This window comes from Sinohyriopsis cumingii, chromosome 9, assembly GCF_028554795.1.
Source record: "Sinohyriopsis cumingii isolate HCF-2022 chromosome 9, ASM2855479v2, whole genome shotgun sequence".
In the NCBI taxonomy this organism is placed as follows: domain Eukaryota; kingdom Metazoa; phylum Mollusca; class Bivalvia; order Unionida; family Unionidae; genus Sinohyriopsis; species Sinohyriopsis cumingii.
The window spans coordinates 15,087,989-15,104,121 of record NC_142969.1 but is presented as its reverse complement, the minus strand read 5'-3'; the positions used below and the strand labels follow the sequence as shown (position 1 = coordinate 15,104,121).

The window sequence follows — 16,133 nt, the reverse complement described above, 5'->3', positions numbered from 1 at the left end:
TGTGTTTACAATTGAAATGGGAGCATGACCCTCTATACAGCTGGGTGAAAACATTTGGTGGGAGAAACACACAATTGCAAGGGGTAATTATGGTCACATTATAGTCAATGTCCAATATGTCATGTTGGCACATGGACCACTGAGCTCATTTCCTGGTGCAGGTTGATGCATCACTTCTGTCTCGCAATTAGTACCAAGAAGACAGAGATCATACACACACATCACACACACACACACATACACACACACACAGAGACACACACACACACATACATACATACACACACACACACACACACACACACACACACACATACATACACATTCACACACACACACATACATACATACACACACTCACACACACACATACATACACATTCACACACACACACACACACACACATACATACATACACACACACACATACATACTTACATACATGCACTGCTAAGTTGAATTTTAATGATAAAGAATTGTATTGGGCAGTAAGTAGTAAAATCACTGTGTCCTACTTGGATAATTAGTGAGACAATTCTCACTATAGTGGCATTCCCATTATAGCTAGCTTTGAAAATACCTCCTGAACTGCAGTGATTGATTGGTAGTTCACATTTGACTGGTACAATGTGGATAAAAAAGTACTAAATGTTTGCAATTTTTCAAAGGCTCTTGTTGAATAGTTATCTTTAATTTCACAATCAAGAGCAGTAGAAGTAAGTTTAATTCAATATATTTCAGCAGTCAATGAAAGTAGAATTAACACTGCTTAATACAATAAAAGATCGTTGTCTTTGTTGTTTTTACCAACTAGGGCTTTTATGACAGCTAGTAACTTTTGCATTCACAGTATTTTGGTATTGATCAAGATGGCTTCCTATTTGATCTTTATTGACAGGGGTCCAGTTTAATTTGGTATTGGTCAAGATGGATTCCAGTCTGACCTTTATTGACAGGGGTCCAGTTTAATTTGGTATTGGTCAAGATGGATTCCAGTCTGACCTTTATTGACAGGGGTCCAGTTTAATTTGGTATTGGTCAAGATGGATTCCAGTTTGACCTTTATTGACAGGGGTCCAGTTTAATCTGTTCATGCACATAGAGCTAGTTTGTTTTTTGTTTTTCTGTTGGGGGGGTATTTGTTTTCTGACAGAATGAAATTATTTTTCAATACCCAGCAACATCAGTTTGCCAGTGACATCATTCGTACAACAGTGATGTACATCTCATTAGAGCTAGCATGAAAAATCCTGAACTGGATTGATTGGTTGGAAGTTTGCATCCACCTGGTGCATGATGGGTAAAAAAGTGCTAAATATTTGCACATTGTTTAAAGATAATGTTTGTTTGATAGTTTTCTCCAGTCTCATAATATTATTCAGTATAACTCAGTATAATTCAATATAGTTTAGTATAATTCAGTAGTCACTGAAAGTAGAATGAACTATGCATAATACAACAACAGCTCATTGCCTTATTTTGTTTTTGTGTTTTGTACTCTAAATAGCCTTACTGACCATGTGTTACTGTTATGTTATTTGGATTATTCCATCTCTGAACACCAAACCTTGCCATCCCCATAAGATGCAGTAGACACGATCCACAAATTGTAGGAAAATCATAAACACTATGCTTTCATATCATGAGCATCATATACTCAGTACTACTGTTATGACTACTGTTATGACTACTGTTGTTTTTGTTGTTTTTTTTTCAGATACAAACAGCACAAAAGGGAAACCATGGCCAATGACAAAGGTAGGTGGACAATACTTTTGCATATATCAGTTCTGAAATAAAATATAAATATCAAGTTAGTTGTGTTACCAAAGTAATAGGGATTAGATGGACCAATGAATGATCAACAAAGTAATGGGGATTCACTGGACCAATAAATGATTAACAAGGTAACAGGGATTAGAGGGACCAATGAATGGTTAACAAAGTAGCAGGGATTCACTGGACCAATAAATGATTAACAAGGTAACAGGGATTAGAGGGACCAATGAATGGTTAACAAAGTAGCAGGGATTAGATAGACTAATGAATGATCAACAAAGTAACAGGGATTCACTAGACCAATAAATGATTAACAAGGTAACAGGGATTAGAGGGACCAATGAATGGTTAACAAAGTAGCAGGGATTCACTGGACCAATAAATGATTAACAAGGTAACAGGGATTAGAGAGACCAGTGAATGGTTAACAAAGTAACAGGGGTTAGATAGACTAATGAATGATCAACAAAGTAGTGGGGATTCACTGGACCAATAAATGATTAACAAGGTAACAGGGATTAGAGGGACCAATGAATGGTTAACAAAGTAGCAGGGATTAGATAGACTAATGAATGATCAACAAAGTAACAGGGATTCACTGGACCAATAAATGATTAACAAGGTAACAGGGATTAGAGGAAAAAGTGAATGGTTAACAAAGTAACAGGGGTTAGATAGACTAATGAATGATCAACAAAGTAATGGGGATTCATCGGACCAATAAATGATTAACAAGGTAACAGGGATTAGAGGACAAAGTGAATGGTTAACAAAGTAACAGGAGTTAGATAGACTAATGAATGATCAACAAAGTAATGGGGATTCACTGGACCAATAAATGATTTACAAGGTAACAGGGATTAGAGGAACCAGTGAATGATCAGCAAAATAACAGATGGACATGGAAAATTTTACTAATCAATAGATGCAATGATTTTTTTTTATTGTTAAGCAGTTGTGGCATCAGTGGCTTTGTTAAGGTATTAGTTTAAATGTTTGCCTCTTCTTATATTTCCTAAATCCATTGAAGTTTACAGATTTTATTCATACCATCTCATCTTAACACAGAGATGATTCATTCTTGTACACATACATTCTGACCCATTTGACCTTGAGATCATGGTCAGAGACATTCAAGATTTGCACTAAAGTTTGGGAGAAGGCTCTTGCTTTGCTTCGATTTCATTAATCCATTCATGGACTCTCTTCATACATGGGTGTCTCCTGAAGTAAATACAATAAACATGCTAACCCATTTGACCTTGAGGTTGCTTATATATAATTAACCACGTGATGGAGTATATTCATATTTGGAGTGTCTCATTATAATGCAAAGACGTTACCCTTTTGCAAGACACCTTTATATTTCTTTGAACTCGGGACAAGGTCATCAGGATTAGAATGATGTTTTGGAGTGGACTTGACATGCTAGACTTGGTTTTGTTGATTAATAGATAAAAGATTTGTCAGTATGATGTCATTGCTGTCATTTAAGAAGTAGCAGTTCTTGCTGTGCCATTGAAAAATTAAAAAGCAGTTACGAATATCTGCAGGAGATTGGTCAAGCTTGTAACAGAAAGTGCCACTGACAAGCAACTACAAATATCTACTGAAGAATGGTCTAGTTTGTAACAGAAAGTGCCACTGACAAGCAATTACAAATATCCACTGGAGAATGGTCTAGTTTGTAACAGAAAGTGCCACTGACAAGCAATTACAAATATCCACTGGAGAATGGTCTAGTTTGTAACAGAAAGTGCCACTGATAAGCAATTACAAATATCTACTAGAGAATGGTCTAGTTTGTTGGAGACTGAATTCTTTCAGTTTTTTGGGGGATCAATATTTGTGGTTTTGTGACAAAGGAAATTTTCATTTGTGTTTAAATTCATGGATCAGGAAAGGTGCCCAATTTTTTACATATTGAGTTCATTACTAGTTGGTTTTTAATATATGGATTGGAAAAGGTGCTCTGTTGTTACCATAGAGTTCATTTTTAGTGGGTGTTTAAATTCATGGATCAGGAAATGTGTCCTATTTTTTACATATTGAGTTCATTACTAGTTGGTTTTTAAATATATGGATTGGAAAAGGGGCTCTGTTGTTACCATAGAGTTCATTTTTAGTGGGTGTTTAAATTCATGGATCAGGAAATGTGTCCTATTTTTTACATATTGAGTTCAGTACTAGTTGGTTTTTAAATATATGGATTGGAATAGGGGCTCTGTTGTTTCCATAGAGTTCATTTTTAGTGGGTGTTTAAATTCATTGATCAGGAAAGGTGCCTTATTTTTTACATAATGAGTTCATTACTAGTTGGTTTTTAAATATATGGATTGGAATAGGTGCTCTGTTGTTTCCATACAGTTCATTTTTAGTGGGTGTTTAAATTCATTGATTAGGAAAGGTGCCTTATTTTTTACATATCGAGTCCATTACTAGTTGGTTTTTAAATATATGGATTGGAAAAGGTGCTCTGCTGTTTCCATAGAGTTCATTTTTAGTGGGTGTTTCAATTCATTGATCAGAAAAGGTGCCCTATTATTTATAATAGAAATTCCATTATTAGTAAGTCTTTAAATTCATGGATCAGGAAATGTGCCCTATTGTTTCCATAGAGAATTTATTATTAGTAGGTCTTTAAATTCATGGTGCTGGAAACGTTCCCTATTGTTTCCATAGTGAATCTAATACTGGCAAGTCTTTAAATTCATGGATCAGGAAATGTGTCCTATTTTTAACATATTGAGTTCATTACTAGTTGGTTTTTAAATATATAGAATGGAAAAGGGGCTCTGTTGTTTCCATAGAGTTCATTTTTGGTGGGTGTTTAAATTCATGGATCAGGAAAGGTGCTGTATTATTTATAATAGAAATCCTATTATTAGTAAGTCTTTAAATTCATAGATCAGGAAATGTGCCCTATTGCTTCCATAGAGAATCCATTATTAAGTTTTTAAATTCATGGATCAGGAAAGTTGCCCTATTGTTTCCATAGAGAATCCATTATTAGTAAGTCTTGAAATTCATGGATCAGGAAATGTGCCCTATTGTTTCCATAGAGAATTTATTATTAGTAGGTCTTTAAATTCATGGTGCTGGAAAAGTTCCCTATTGTTTCCATAGAGAATCCATTATTGGTAAGTCTTTGAGGTCATGGATCAGGAAATGTGCCCTATTGTTTCAATAGAGAGTTCATTATTAGTGTGTGTTTAAATTCATGGATCGAGAAGCATGCCATATTGTTTCCATAGAGAGTTCATTATCAGAGGGTGTTTAAATTCATGGATCAGGAAATGTGCCCTATTGTTTCCATAGAGAATCCATTATTGGATCAGGAAATGTACCCTGTTGTTTCAGTAGAGAATTTATTATTAGTAGGTTTTTAAATTCATGGGTCAGGAAATGTGCCCTATTTTTTTCCATAGAGAATTTATTATTAGTGGGTGTTTAAATTCCTGGAACGGAATGTGTGCCATATTGTTTCCATAGAGAGTTTATTATTAGTGGGTGTTTAAATTCCTGGAATGGGATTTGTGCCATATTGTTTCCACAGAGAGTTCATTATTAGTGGGTCTTAAATTCATGGTTTGTAGGAAGAATGAAATCCATATAAATTGAAACTGTGCCATTAACAGTGACTTTTCAGTATTTATTCTTGGGTTCCTTTATTTACATTGTTTGTCTAATCTCACTTCCTCTCAAAAAAGGAAGAAGAAGACTTTAGAGAATGGTACTTCCACTGATACATCAACTTATCAAGTTACATGACTGCAGGCAAATGTATTGGATCAACTTGGATAAACATTAAACCATAATACAAATCACTCTGTTATGAAAAGGTCACAGTTGCTTACTTTTCTTTGATTGGTCTAGTGCTTCTCAAAAGCACAGAAAAATAAGATTGTGTACAGTATAATTCTATGTTCAAAGCAATGTTTAGAATTATATTAAATGTCAGAGTCAATGATTCAGTCAACATTTACCCAAGTATTATACTTTCCCTATCATTAAATTGACTGTATTTTGCACAAACACTTGTTAGAACAACAGTGAAATGATCTCAAGCATTAAATGAATGTTATCAATACAACTGCTATGTGTTTTTTGTACACACACTTGGTAGAATAACAGTGAAATACTCAATAATATGGACACTAGTATTGCATTGACCTATCATTAAAACGACTGTGTTTTGTACAAAGACTTGGAAGAACAACAGTGAAATGATTTCAGATCTTGACCCTAGCATTAGATTGATCTTATATAAATGTGACTGGGGTTAATTGTACAAACATTTGGTAAAATAACAGTGAAATGCTCTCTAATATAGACACTAGAATTGTATTGACCATATTAAAATGACCGTGTTTTGTTCAAACACTTGGTAGGAGCAAAAACAAAATAATCTCTAAAAGGTAATTCTTATATATCCACAAAAAAACATTCAGCTGTCAGACAGTAAAGTGCCTGTATTTCGGTAAAAGTAACAAAAGATGAACTTGGCACAGATGGATGAACTCTGAAAAAGAAGTTTATGTTAACTTTTCCATTGAATGCCCATGTTTGTCATCATGAAATTGGATCTTTGGCATGAAAACCCAGTTTGCAAACATATCTTTTGATGGTGTCTTGTTCTCACATGATAAACACTCACCACAGCTTCCTTGTGTATTCAAAATACACACCTGTTTTTGAGTTTGATAGACAATGAACAGATATGCTAGTCTAAAGATGTAATTATATGTTACTGACTTGTACGTTATCTTTTTATTTCAGGCTGATGTATAGATGAATAATATGGTTTCCATTGGTCAGGGACAATACACAATGCTATGGATGATGGGCTTAAAGCATGGGAGAAAATAAAGTGTTTGGATTTTCAAAGAGCTTACTATTCTTATATTGATGTTTGGAGATGACATTTTTTTTTTTAGATCATGTGAATATTAACAGTTATAATGAAGATAAAGCTCACAAGATCAGTGCATGTAGAACTAATTATTCTCCTTGTCATTGGTGTTGAAATCTCTGTATATATCTATCACAATTTGTACAAGTAAGATTATATTATATACTCAAGGCCTGCTGCAAGCAACATAAACCATGATCTGAAATTCTATTAGGTCTTGGCAGATCAGAGTCTATATTGAATCTATATTCTGCTGGTAATTCCTAATAAACTACATAGACCCAGATCTGATGTTGTGTTATGTGAGAGCAGATATGGTTATGTTCAGTTTATGGTTTAGCTGAACTTACAGATGAATATATTTGGTATTTCTGATTATACTATTTCCCCATTGCAGCCAGATTTTAATGCAACATGTTTGTACATTTGTATATCCATCATTTAATTTTATTGCATTTATTTTGCACACATCTTATTCTCTGTTAACATTATATCGAATAAACTTTTATACATCTTGGATATTCAACCAATGTGGTTTTACTAGGCTGTCATTTGACTTGAGTCATTTGTACAGGTTTTGTTTAACCTTCCCTGCGAACGGTGACACGTAGGTTCACAGTTCATTTTTGTCTTACCAGTGAACATGGAGACATGGGCTAACACTTTTGCTTTTGTCTTGCCGGTCAGAGATTGACATTTCTGCCACCACTTCTGACATCTACACTACAGTTCTTTGTTTAAATATTTGAGAGCCCAAAAATATCTTTTACATAAGTTGCTGTGTTGACCAAGAACTTTGTTGTTATAATATCATATGCCAACATTTTGTGTCCTGATATACTAGGTTTGCTGTCTAGCCTACTGCAGTAGACAGCTGCATCATTATGATGCTGTTCACAGGTGAGACCTTTCATTGTATGGATTGTTGTTGTCATATTAATTATCCTCATCAGTTTTGTTGAGAAACGCAAAGCTTCAGTACTACCATCTATCTATGCATCCATTAAGATAGCTGAAGTAGAGATATCCGTTGTTTAGATGCTTTTTACATGCGAGACATTTTATTCTATCAAGCCTTTATTTAACATTAACCATTGGTTGTGGCATAATTTTAGATGCTTTGGATTTAATCTCAAAGATCAGATTACCGTATATACTCATGTATAAGCCCGTTCGCGTATAAGCCGACCCCCCCAAACTGAATTGGTAAAACTTTTATAAAGTGCATGTCCCGCGTATAAGCCGACCCATAATTTCTAGACTACTGGTACATCACAAGATGCACAAAGTGAGTTCTGAATACGTTTATTTAGGCAAATCACATTATTAAATAAAATAAAAGTAAGAAAGCTAATTTATATGTTGAAATAAAAACAATTCTAAAGTGTTAAGTCTTAATGGAAATTTAATTAATCCTCATTCTAAAATCATGAATTATAAAAGTTCTATCACTTTTAGAATCCTTCAAAATCTGGCTCTGTATCAGACTCGCCAAACAGTTCACGAAACTCGGCTTCTGTTACGAGCGTGCTTTCATCATATACGTCGTCATTGTCATCATGGTCATCCGATAGTGTGATTCAATTGATCAAAATATGATTGGTTTCAGCATGGACATTATTCAAGTATTGTGACAGTTTATAACTTTGAGCAGAAACCATGTCCACTACCGTATCTCATTAAACAGTACATCTGAGAGTCGGCATGTATTAGTAAAGTCATTGGCATTGTGCAACAAAACAAACCTATTATCCTTGAGGCATTTACCAATATGGTAGCTATTGTACAACACTCTACCGCTAACAAACCACTTTGCTTTACAAACAACTAAACAACAGTAGTATATAAACTGTGGCTGCTGATTACTTCTAAAACACCTGTCTAAGAAATCCCACAAATTATATTGTTTTACAATTATTCACACTGACTCATATATTGCCCTGTTATTTACCCTTCCTAAGCATGCGCGCAACAAACCCCTATGGAGCCTCTCGCTATTGTTCCTTTAAGACTATCGTACATGTATTTCTACTCTTGATCAAAATGTTTGTTGTATATACCTTCAGTATCGTAATTCTTTTATATTTTTACATAGATTCTTTTCATATTTACACTGAAATAAGCTAGCATGCATTTGTACGATACCGTAGAGTTTAATGATTACTGATTAGCTGAGGGTTAAATACTTGACTGGAGATTACTAATATGGCGGTTCTTTTGGAAAATACACATACCACCGTGGCTCAAATGACACGTATGGCTGCATTTTCTGGTGGATGGACATCTGTCAAATAGACGTCAAGTACGTTAAAACATGTTTTTCATTCGTTATCCTACCACTTAAGTTAGAAATTAAATATTTGTTTCACTTCACGACAGCACAAATCTTATGAGCCATGTGGCATCATTAGGCATGTGATCTCATCTTTGGCGATCAACAGAAACAATAAATACTGGAATCGAGGGGAAAAAGCATTTAAAATTTCAGACTTGGACCTTGGCCTGCAGATAAGCCGACCCCCCCCCTTCTTCCAGGCCTTATATTTTCCTAAATTTTTTGGCTTATATGCGAGTATATACGGTAGTCGTTTTTATTGTTTGACTAAAGGCATGTCAAAAGCATGTATTGTCGTTTGACGAGAAGCATGTAGAGCCATGTTTGCAAATTTCAGTGAAAATTCCCCCAGTCTGAATTATATTTGCAAAATTTTGTGCCACCTTAATTTTGGGGAAAAGTTTTGAACCACAGCTTTATATGTTGATTCATGTTGGTAGAAAAGTACCTTGATAGACTGATACATCAAATATAATTTTTTAATGTATAATACAGAATGTAGATGACATGACTTCAGTTGATTAAACTCAAAATAGGCAAAAAATGACAACAAGGATACAAAAAGAAAAATGCAAATAAATTCTTGATGAAAAGGTTCAGATATAGTAAGTATTTTGACCAAAAATGTTTAAGGAATTCATGTTTCTGGAATTGGAGGAATGGATGTCTCATTTGACCTCATTTGACCTTGAAGTGTACACATGACTATAGTCGCATAGGAAGATGCAAGATAATAAATTCATTTCTGCACAATAACTCAGTTTTAAGTGGATTTTGGCTTGCAGCTTGATGAAACATCAACTAAGTTCAGGTGTCAGCATTATATATCATTTGTTAGTGTCTAATTGTTAGACACACCCACTTTTGTTTTTGTACATGAATGTTTACCATATTGGATTTTTTTAAAAATTGTGTATAGCTTGTTTTTAACGAGACCTCGGTTGGATTTGATTATTAGCTATGGTACATGTTCATAGGCTGCATTTTTAAAAAATGGATTTATGTCATTGTATTGTCTGTAACTTTCCAGTCTGTTTAATAATTCCTTTGGTAAGCAATTTTATGTTGGTGACACTTAGTTTGAGTTTTTTAGTGTTCATTTAGCAAAATTGAAGGCTTTGATCATTCAACCTGCATCTAAAGTTGGTAGAATTGTGGCTCTTGATTGTTTAATTTGCACTATCAATTAGTAGAATTGTGGCCCTTGATTGTTTGATCTGCATCATCATTTAGCAGAGTTGTGGCCCTTAACTGACTAATCTGCATCATTATGTTGCAGAGTTATTGCCCATGGTTGTTCAGTCTGCATCATCAGTTAGCAGAGTTGCCACCTGTGATTGTTTAATCTGCATCATCGTTTAGATGAGTTGCCCATCCACTTTAGCTTCCATTCAGTGATTTTCTTTATATTAGAAATTTTTTAATGTATATACAGTTATATATAGTTATTTAGCTGAATTTGATTATCATTGTTTAGTCAAGTTATGGCTGCTGAATGTTGGGCCCACATTTGGTATAAAGTTTGATGTTGATGAATCCTCAGCTGGGTTTTAATGCCAGTGTTTTGTTTCCTAAGTAGTGTCTTCCTTAACGAATACATCTTAGTACATTTATTTAATATCTCTTTATTTTGCACTGTGCACAGTTGTGTTTATAAAACTTTGTCATGTTGATTTTTATTATCAAGGATTATTTTGCTACATTATCAACTTTGTTACAACCTGTATTCATGGGACAGCTTCCAAAACATGGCATGTCATGTGTTAATACATCCAAGTGAGTTTTTTATTCACTAAATATTTTATTAAAATAATATGTTATCAAAATCTGAAGATCATATCATACATTTTGACCCAATATTTTATGAATTTTTTAGTTTTTACTTTTATTGTTTACTTTCTTTAACACTTAAAAAATATTAACATATTTACCTTTTATTTTCTTGGACCAAATGCCAATGATATTTTTGAAAGATTTATCAACTAAAGTTCTGCTTTTTTAATTGCAAGTTTGTATCTTTACATTTGTAGAACTCAGCATTCCATTAGCATCATATAGCCTGTAGTGTGTTGCTATGCTGTTAAATCCATATATTATATTATCTGTTAATATAAAAAAATCTACATATAACAGGATTTATTTCATTTTAAATTGCAATAACAATTTATTCACATGTATTTTTAATCAGATTTTAAATAGTATAAATTTTGCTGTGATTAGAATTGTTATTTGACCACTATATTTTTACTGTTGTTGTTTTAAAAATTTTATTTTTATACTCTTACAGCAAGAAAGTGGTGATGTATAGGATCCACTGTGATATATAAGGTCCACTTATTATGTCGTTCATGTTTCTGTTCTCCACACGGGGGTCAAACTACCGTATATACTCACGACCTACGTGCAACTGCAAACTGCATAGACCCAGATATGCCATCACATAATTTGATGGCAGGGCTGAGTTTATGCAGTTTCTTACAAGTAATCAGTATAACAAAAAACATAGACCCAGACCTGATGGTGCATCACACAATGACAGATCTGGGTCTATGTTGTTTGCAGTTGGACTTGTAAGTCAGTATATCTGGTACTCTAATGGCATAATCATTTTTAATATGAATTTTCATTGATTTTGTAGTTGCTAGAAAATGACATTTATTTGGAAACAATGGTACTTAATTCCAGAAAGATGAAGTAGTGACAAAAAAAATTTTGTTATAAAAACATGAAAATTGACAACCACAGTAAATGAATTCAGAGTAATATTTTAATACCGCTGTTGACACCAATGTTGGATCTAGGGAACAAAATTTAATGCATGCCAAATATGGATTACAGTACCTGACTTGTTTTCCTATGTTTATTTAATATTGTACAATAATTGCATCAGTGATCTATTAAAATACCATTTTATCTATCTGAAGTCACGTTATTTGTTCAATGAGAAGTATCAGAGGATAGTTACTGGAACTCCCTGTCATCATTCTTCACTGTTCAACTACACCCTTTAATAGATTTCACAGACTATATTCAAAGTTTCACTTCCAGTCTCAACATAAGTACCCACATTTGACAGTAAAGCTGAGGAATCAGATGATATTTACAATGACTAGGTGATAATGAAGAGTTTCTGAACTTGATTTGGTCACTGATGACAAGGCTGAATTCTGTCACTGATGACAAGGCTGAATTCTCCCACTCTGATGACAAAGCTGAATTCCCCACTCTGATGACAAGGCTGAATTCAGTCACTCTGATGATGAGGCTGAATTCTGTCACTGATGACATTTCTGAATTCAGTCACTCTGATGATGAGGCTGACTTTGTGCCACATTTATGGAGGACTTTACATATGCTTTCATTGTAAGATATATGGAAATGACATATTATGGGATATTGTCTATCAGATCATTATGGGATATTGTCTATCAGATCATTATGGGATATTGTCTATCAGATGATTCTGGGCTACCATTTTTTTTACTGGTATGTGACCTTTAATAATGTTAATAGATTTAGTGTTCCAAAACGATTTAGAATGCCAAGCACAATAGATTTCTGTTGAATTTATTACATGAAGATAGATATATGTTTTCATTTTTTGTGACATATTTCACTCAATAATTTAAATGTATTTTACACTGGTTTTATCCTTATTTTTCCTGTCTATCTATCCATCTCGTTTTACTTGTGTATTTTTTCAAAGCACAACACTGACCCACTGATGAAAAGTCACCCTTTATGACAGATGTGACTTGCAAAATACACTGTGATATGGAAAGTCAACTGATAATAGAATATTCATAGTATGCCCATAACCTGTAGTCAGTATAAACAGTAAACAATAAGGACTCACAAAGCTTTATGCCTAATGCTTTCAGTCCTGGGTGGTGTGGAAAATCGTTTGTCAAAGAAGCAATTATAAGATAAATCTGGTCAGAATTAAATAACTACCACTCCACAGATTACTAAATTGACTGACAAATATCTACGGTGATTTTGTAATATGGTGTTTCTTTCAGTACTGATTTTAAACAGCACATTAGGCTAATCTGTGTGTGTAAAAGTTAAAATGATATTGGCCAACCCAATTTGATTTAAAGTCAGTAAGTCTTGGATATATACTGTAATAGCTCAATCTACTTGAATTATTTTGTCACATTGGTAGCACTGAAGGTCTGTCATAGTCCCTCTTTTAATAATGTGCTCACGAATTATAATTGGTTGAATGGCTTGCCTTGTACAAGTGCAAGATGCATGTGAACTTCAAACCAGTTACCTTTTCAACTGGAACAACTGCCATATGACCATTGAAATATTTAAGATTATGTTCTATGGGCTGTGTATTGTATTCTTTTAGAATCATATTGAGTGCATCTGTGCCTAATGTCTGAAATGATCATTATTATTTCTGCCCAAGAACTGTTACACGGACAAATGCACCCATTTTGTATTCAGTTGAGTAGGTCTTCCTTTTTAAATGGAATGCAACTAGGGGATTCATCAGTGAACTCCACATCGTCATTCTAGAAACATTCACAAAGTGTTTTCATGCATGGCTTTGCAGGCAACAAATGGGTGTTTCACGTTCTGATGCAATGATTTAAGCTGGCTTCAAGTTGATATTGGCACATTAGTTTGATCACAATTATTGATTTCTAGTTGACCGTAAGCAAGATCATTTGTCAGTGTATACGAGCAGGAACAGCCTTTGGAAACATGAGGCCTGATTGGATCATTTTGGAAGAGTCCCCTGAATTTACATGCAGGGCCCCAGTGTGAATGGCATTTGGAAATAAACTTTTAAACAAGTTTTATATGATATTGAACTTAACATTTTTTTCATTCCTTTAAAATTACTTTCTCTCTTTAGATATATTTTCTAAAATTACTGATGCTCTGGGCCACTCGGAGTGCGGGGCCCGATTGGGCCAAATCAGTCCAATTGGCCTAAGACCAGCCATGTCTATGAGGGCTAGTTACAGCCATTTTCACACAGATATGCATCAACAAGTGGATCAAAATCACTATCAATGTTGGCATCACTGTTCAGCCAATGAAGCACTTCTTTGGCAAGTTCAGCAACTCATCATCATGGTCAGAAGCCATCACTTATATAAATACATGTAGTAAGTCTTGTCTTAAATAAAAACAACCAAAAGCTGGTTAGAAATGCTTCATTCTAATTTATCCCATGTATCTCTATTCTTCTGCCTTTATTATTGCCAAACGAGCCTGCAATCAAATAAGTTCAAAATGATTTGTCAGAACCCGACATTAATAGAAATGTTTTTTGTCTAATACTGTACTGTAAATGGTAGTATTTGTTCTACTAATTGAATATTGTTAGATTCTCCCATGTGGTAGTAGATGTACACAGTAATCAAACAATATTAGGATCAAAATAACTACTGGGATGAAACCCATCAATATTTGCATCTGTTATAATAAACATTTCGGACTGCACTCCATCAACAGTCCTTATAAATTCATGTCAGTTTTCATTTGCCAGACACGACCTGATTTTTTTTTGTCCACATAGTGTTTTGTCTCACCATCATCATTATCAGTGAGTTCTTGCATCAGTTGAATTTGGTTTCCATTCACGTTCAGGTCTGGTTTCAATATCAGACTTGTTAATTTTTTATTTTTGATTTGTGTCAAAATAGTCTTTGAGTGAAAGCACACCAGACTGTCTGATTCAGAGTTTTTATGGTTTTGTCTAGATCAATTCCAGCAGAGCCTTGCAGCTTCAGAACAACAACTTGAATGTCTGGCTTGGAATTTTGCAGTTTTCAAGTTTGATCTTGGAAAATCACGAGTTAACCCAGGTCAACATTAGCAACAACCTGGCTGGTAAACTCAATCAAATCCACTTTGGTGGCATTCCTGCACAATACCACATACGGGATATGTCAGAATGAATAACATCCGTAAATGTTAGCGACAAGGATTTCATGCATTATTTTGTGTCTCTTGTAGGTGAATGTGTCCGCCTCGTGTTAAATAATTAACAACTTGACATAGTGGAGCAAGCCCATACAATTAGGTGTCACCAGTGAGAGCCAGGTCATGTGTTCAATGCAGGGTTAACAATGCTGGTTTCTGTATTCATATGATCATCGATACAAGTTCATTCTGCATAAAGTTCATTCTGCATAAAGACAATGGAACTGCTGGACTGACTTTGTCATTGCTAGTAAATCAAGATTGGTTTATGGTATTTTTCTAGTTGAAATGGGGAGTCGAAGACGTTGGCATGAGAGTATTGTTATACACGCTAATCGAACGCCTACACGGCCTCAAATTGCCATATTGCAAGCCACCCCGGCTGCTGTTCTGACGGCCCATAATGCAGCCACTCTTTTATCTGCAGGATCTAACAGTAATGAAATATCCACTAATAATGGAAACATTCCACTGGATTTCGTATTTGTGTCACCTCTGAATTGGAAAATTTGAATGTCAGTGGCGTGTTATTTCGTTTGGCTACATTAAGTTAATTAAGTTGTGTTTGGCTCAACCACTAGGAGTTATTTCAAGTTGACTGTGTCAGAAAAAGCCTTATGTAATTAGGAGAATGGGTTATTGTTCACAGCATCCACTAATCGTATTACGTATTCTCCTAACATAATGTGATTGGGGAATGGATTCGAAGGAGAAAGCAAACTTTTATGTAAATTATATTTCTCCGTGAATAGGTACCAAATCACATTACTTAAAACTTATCCCAACCACCACGCCATACGCGCTTCCTTGTTAACATCTGGCTCAGATAAAAACTAGCGACACCTGGTGGTACCAAGTGGAGTATTGGGCAAGAGTTACTGCTGTGTCTATTTGAAATAGGATACGTTGTAGAATTGGATTCGCGAGGTAGCAGGCTTATATTCCTAATTTAATGGGATTGGGCAAGTATTCTCGGAGAAACGTAATTTACTAAAGATTTGCTTTCTGTAAGGGTGCAGAATTCATATAGATAATTTAGCTGCACATTCTGTCAGGTTCAGTGTGACATGTAAACATGAAGTTTGACTTATGGGTTAGACTCGTCAAAAATTGTCGACTGCAAGGGAGGTAATCTGGTCGGCTATGGTCATGAATTG

At 34.6% G+C, this 16,133-nt stretch overlaps 1 protein-coding gene across 1 annotated transcript in view; it reads left to right on the top strand.

Moving 5' to 3' along the window:
* Positions 1-11,944, top strand: part of LOC149791309 (uncharacterized) — a 134,489-nt gene extending 122,545 nt beyond the window's left edge. The window contains exons 34-35 of the mRNA XM_089969840.1: positions 1,719-1,759; positions 6,560-11,944. Of these exons, the coding sequence (XP_089825966.1) occupies positions 1,719-1,759; positions 6,560-6,571 (53 nt within the window). The 3' untranslated portion in view covers positions 6,572-11,944. The remainder of the gene's footprint in view (positions 1-1,718; positions 1,760-6,559) is intronic.
* The last annotated feature ends 4,189 nt before the right edge of the window (positions 11,945-16,133 follow it).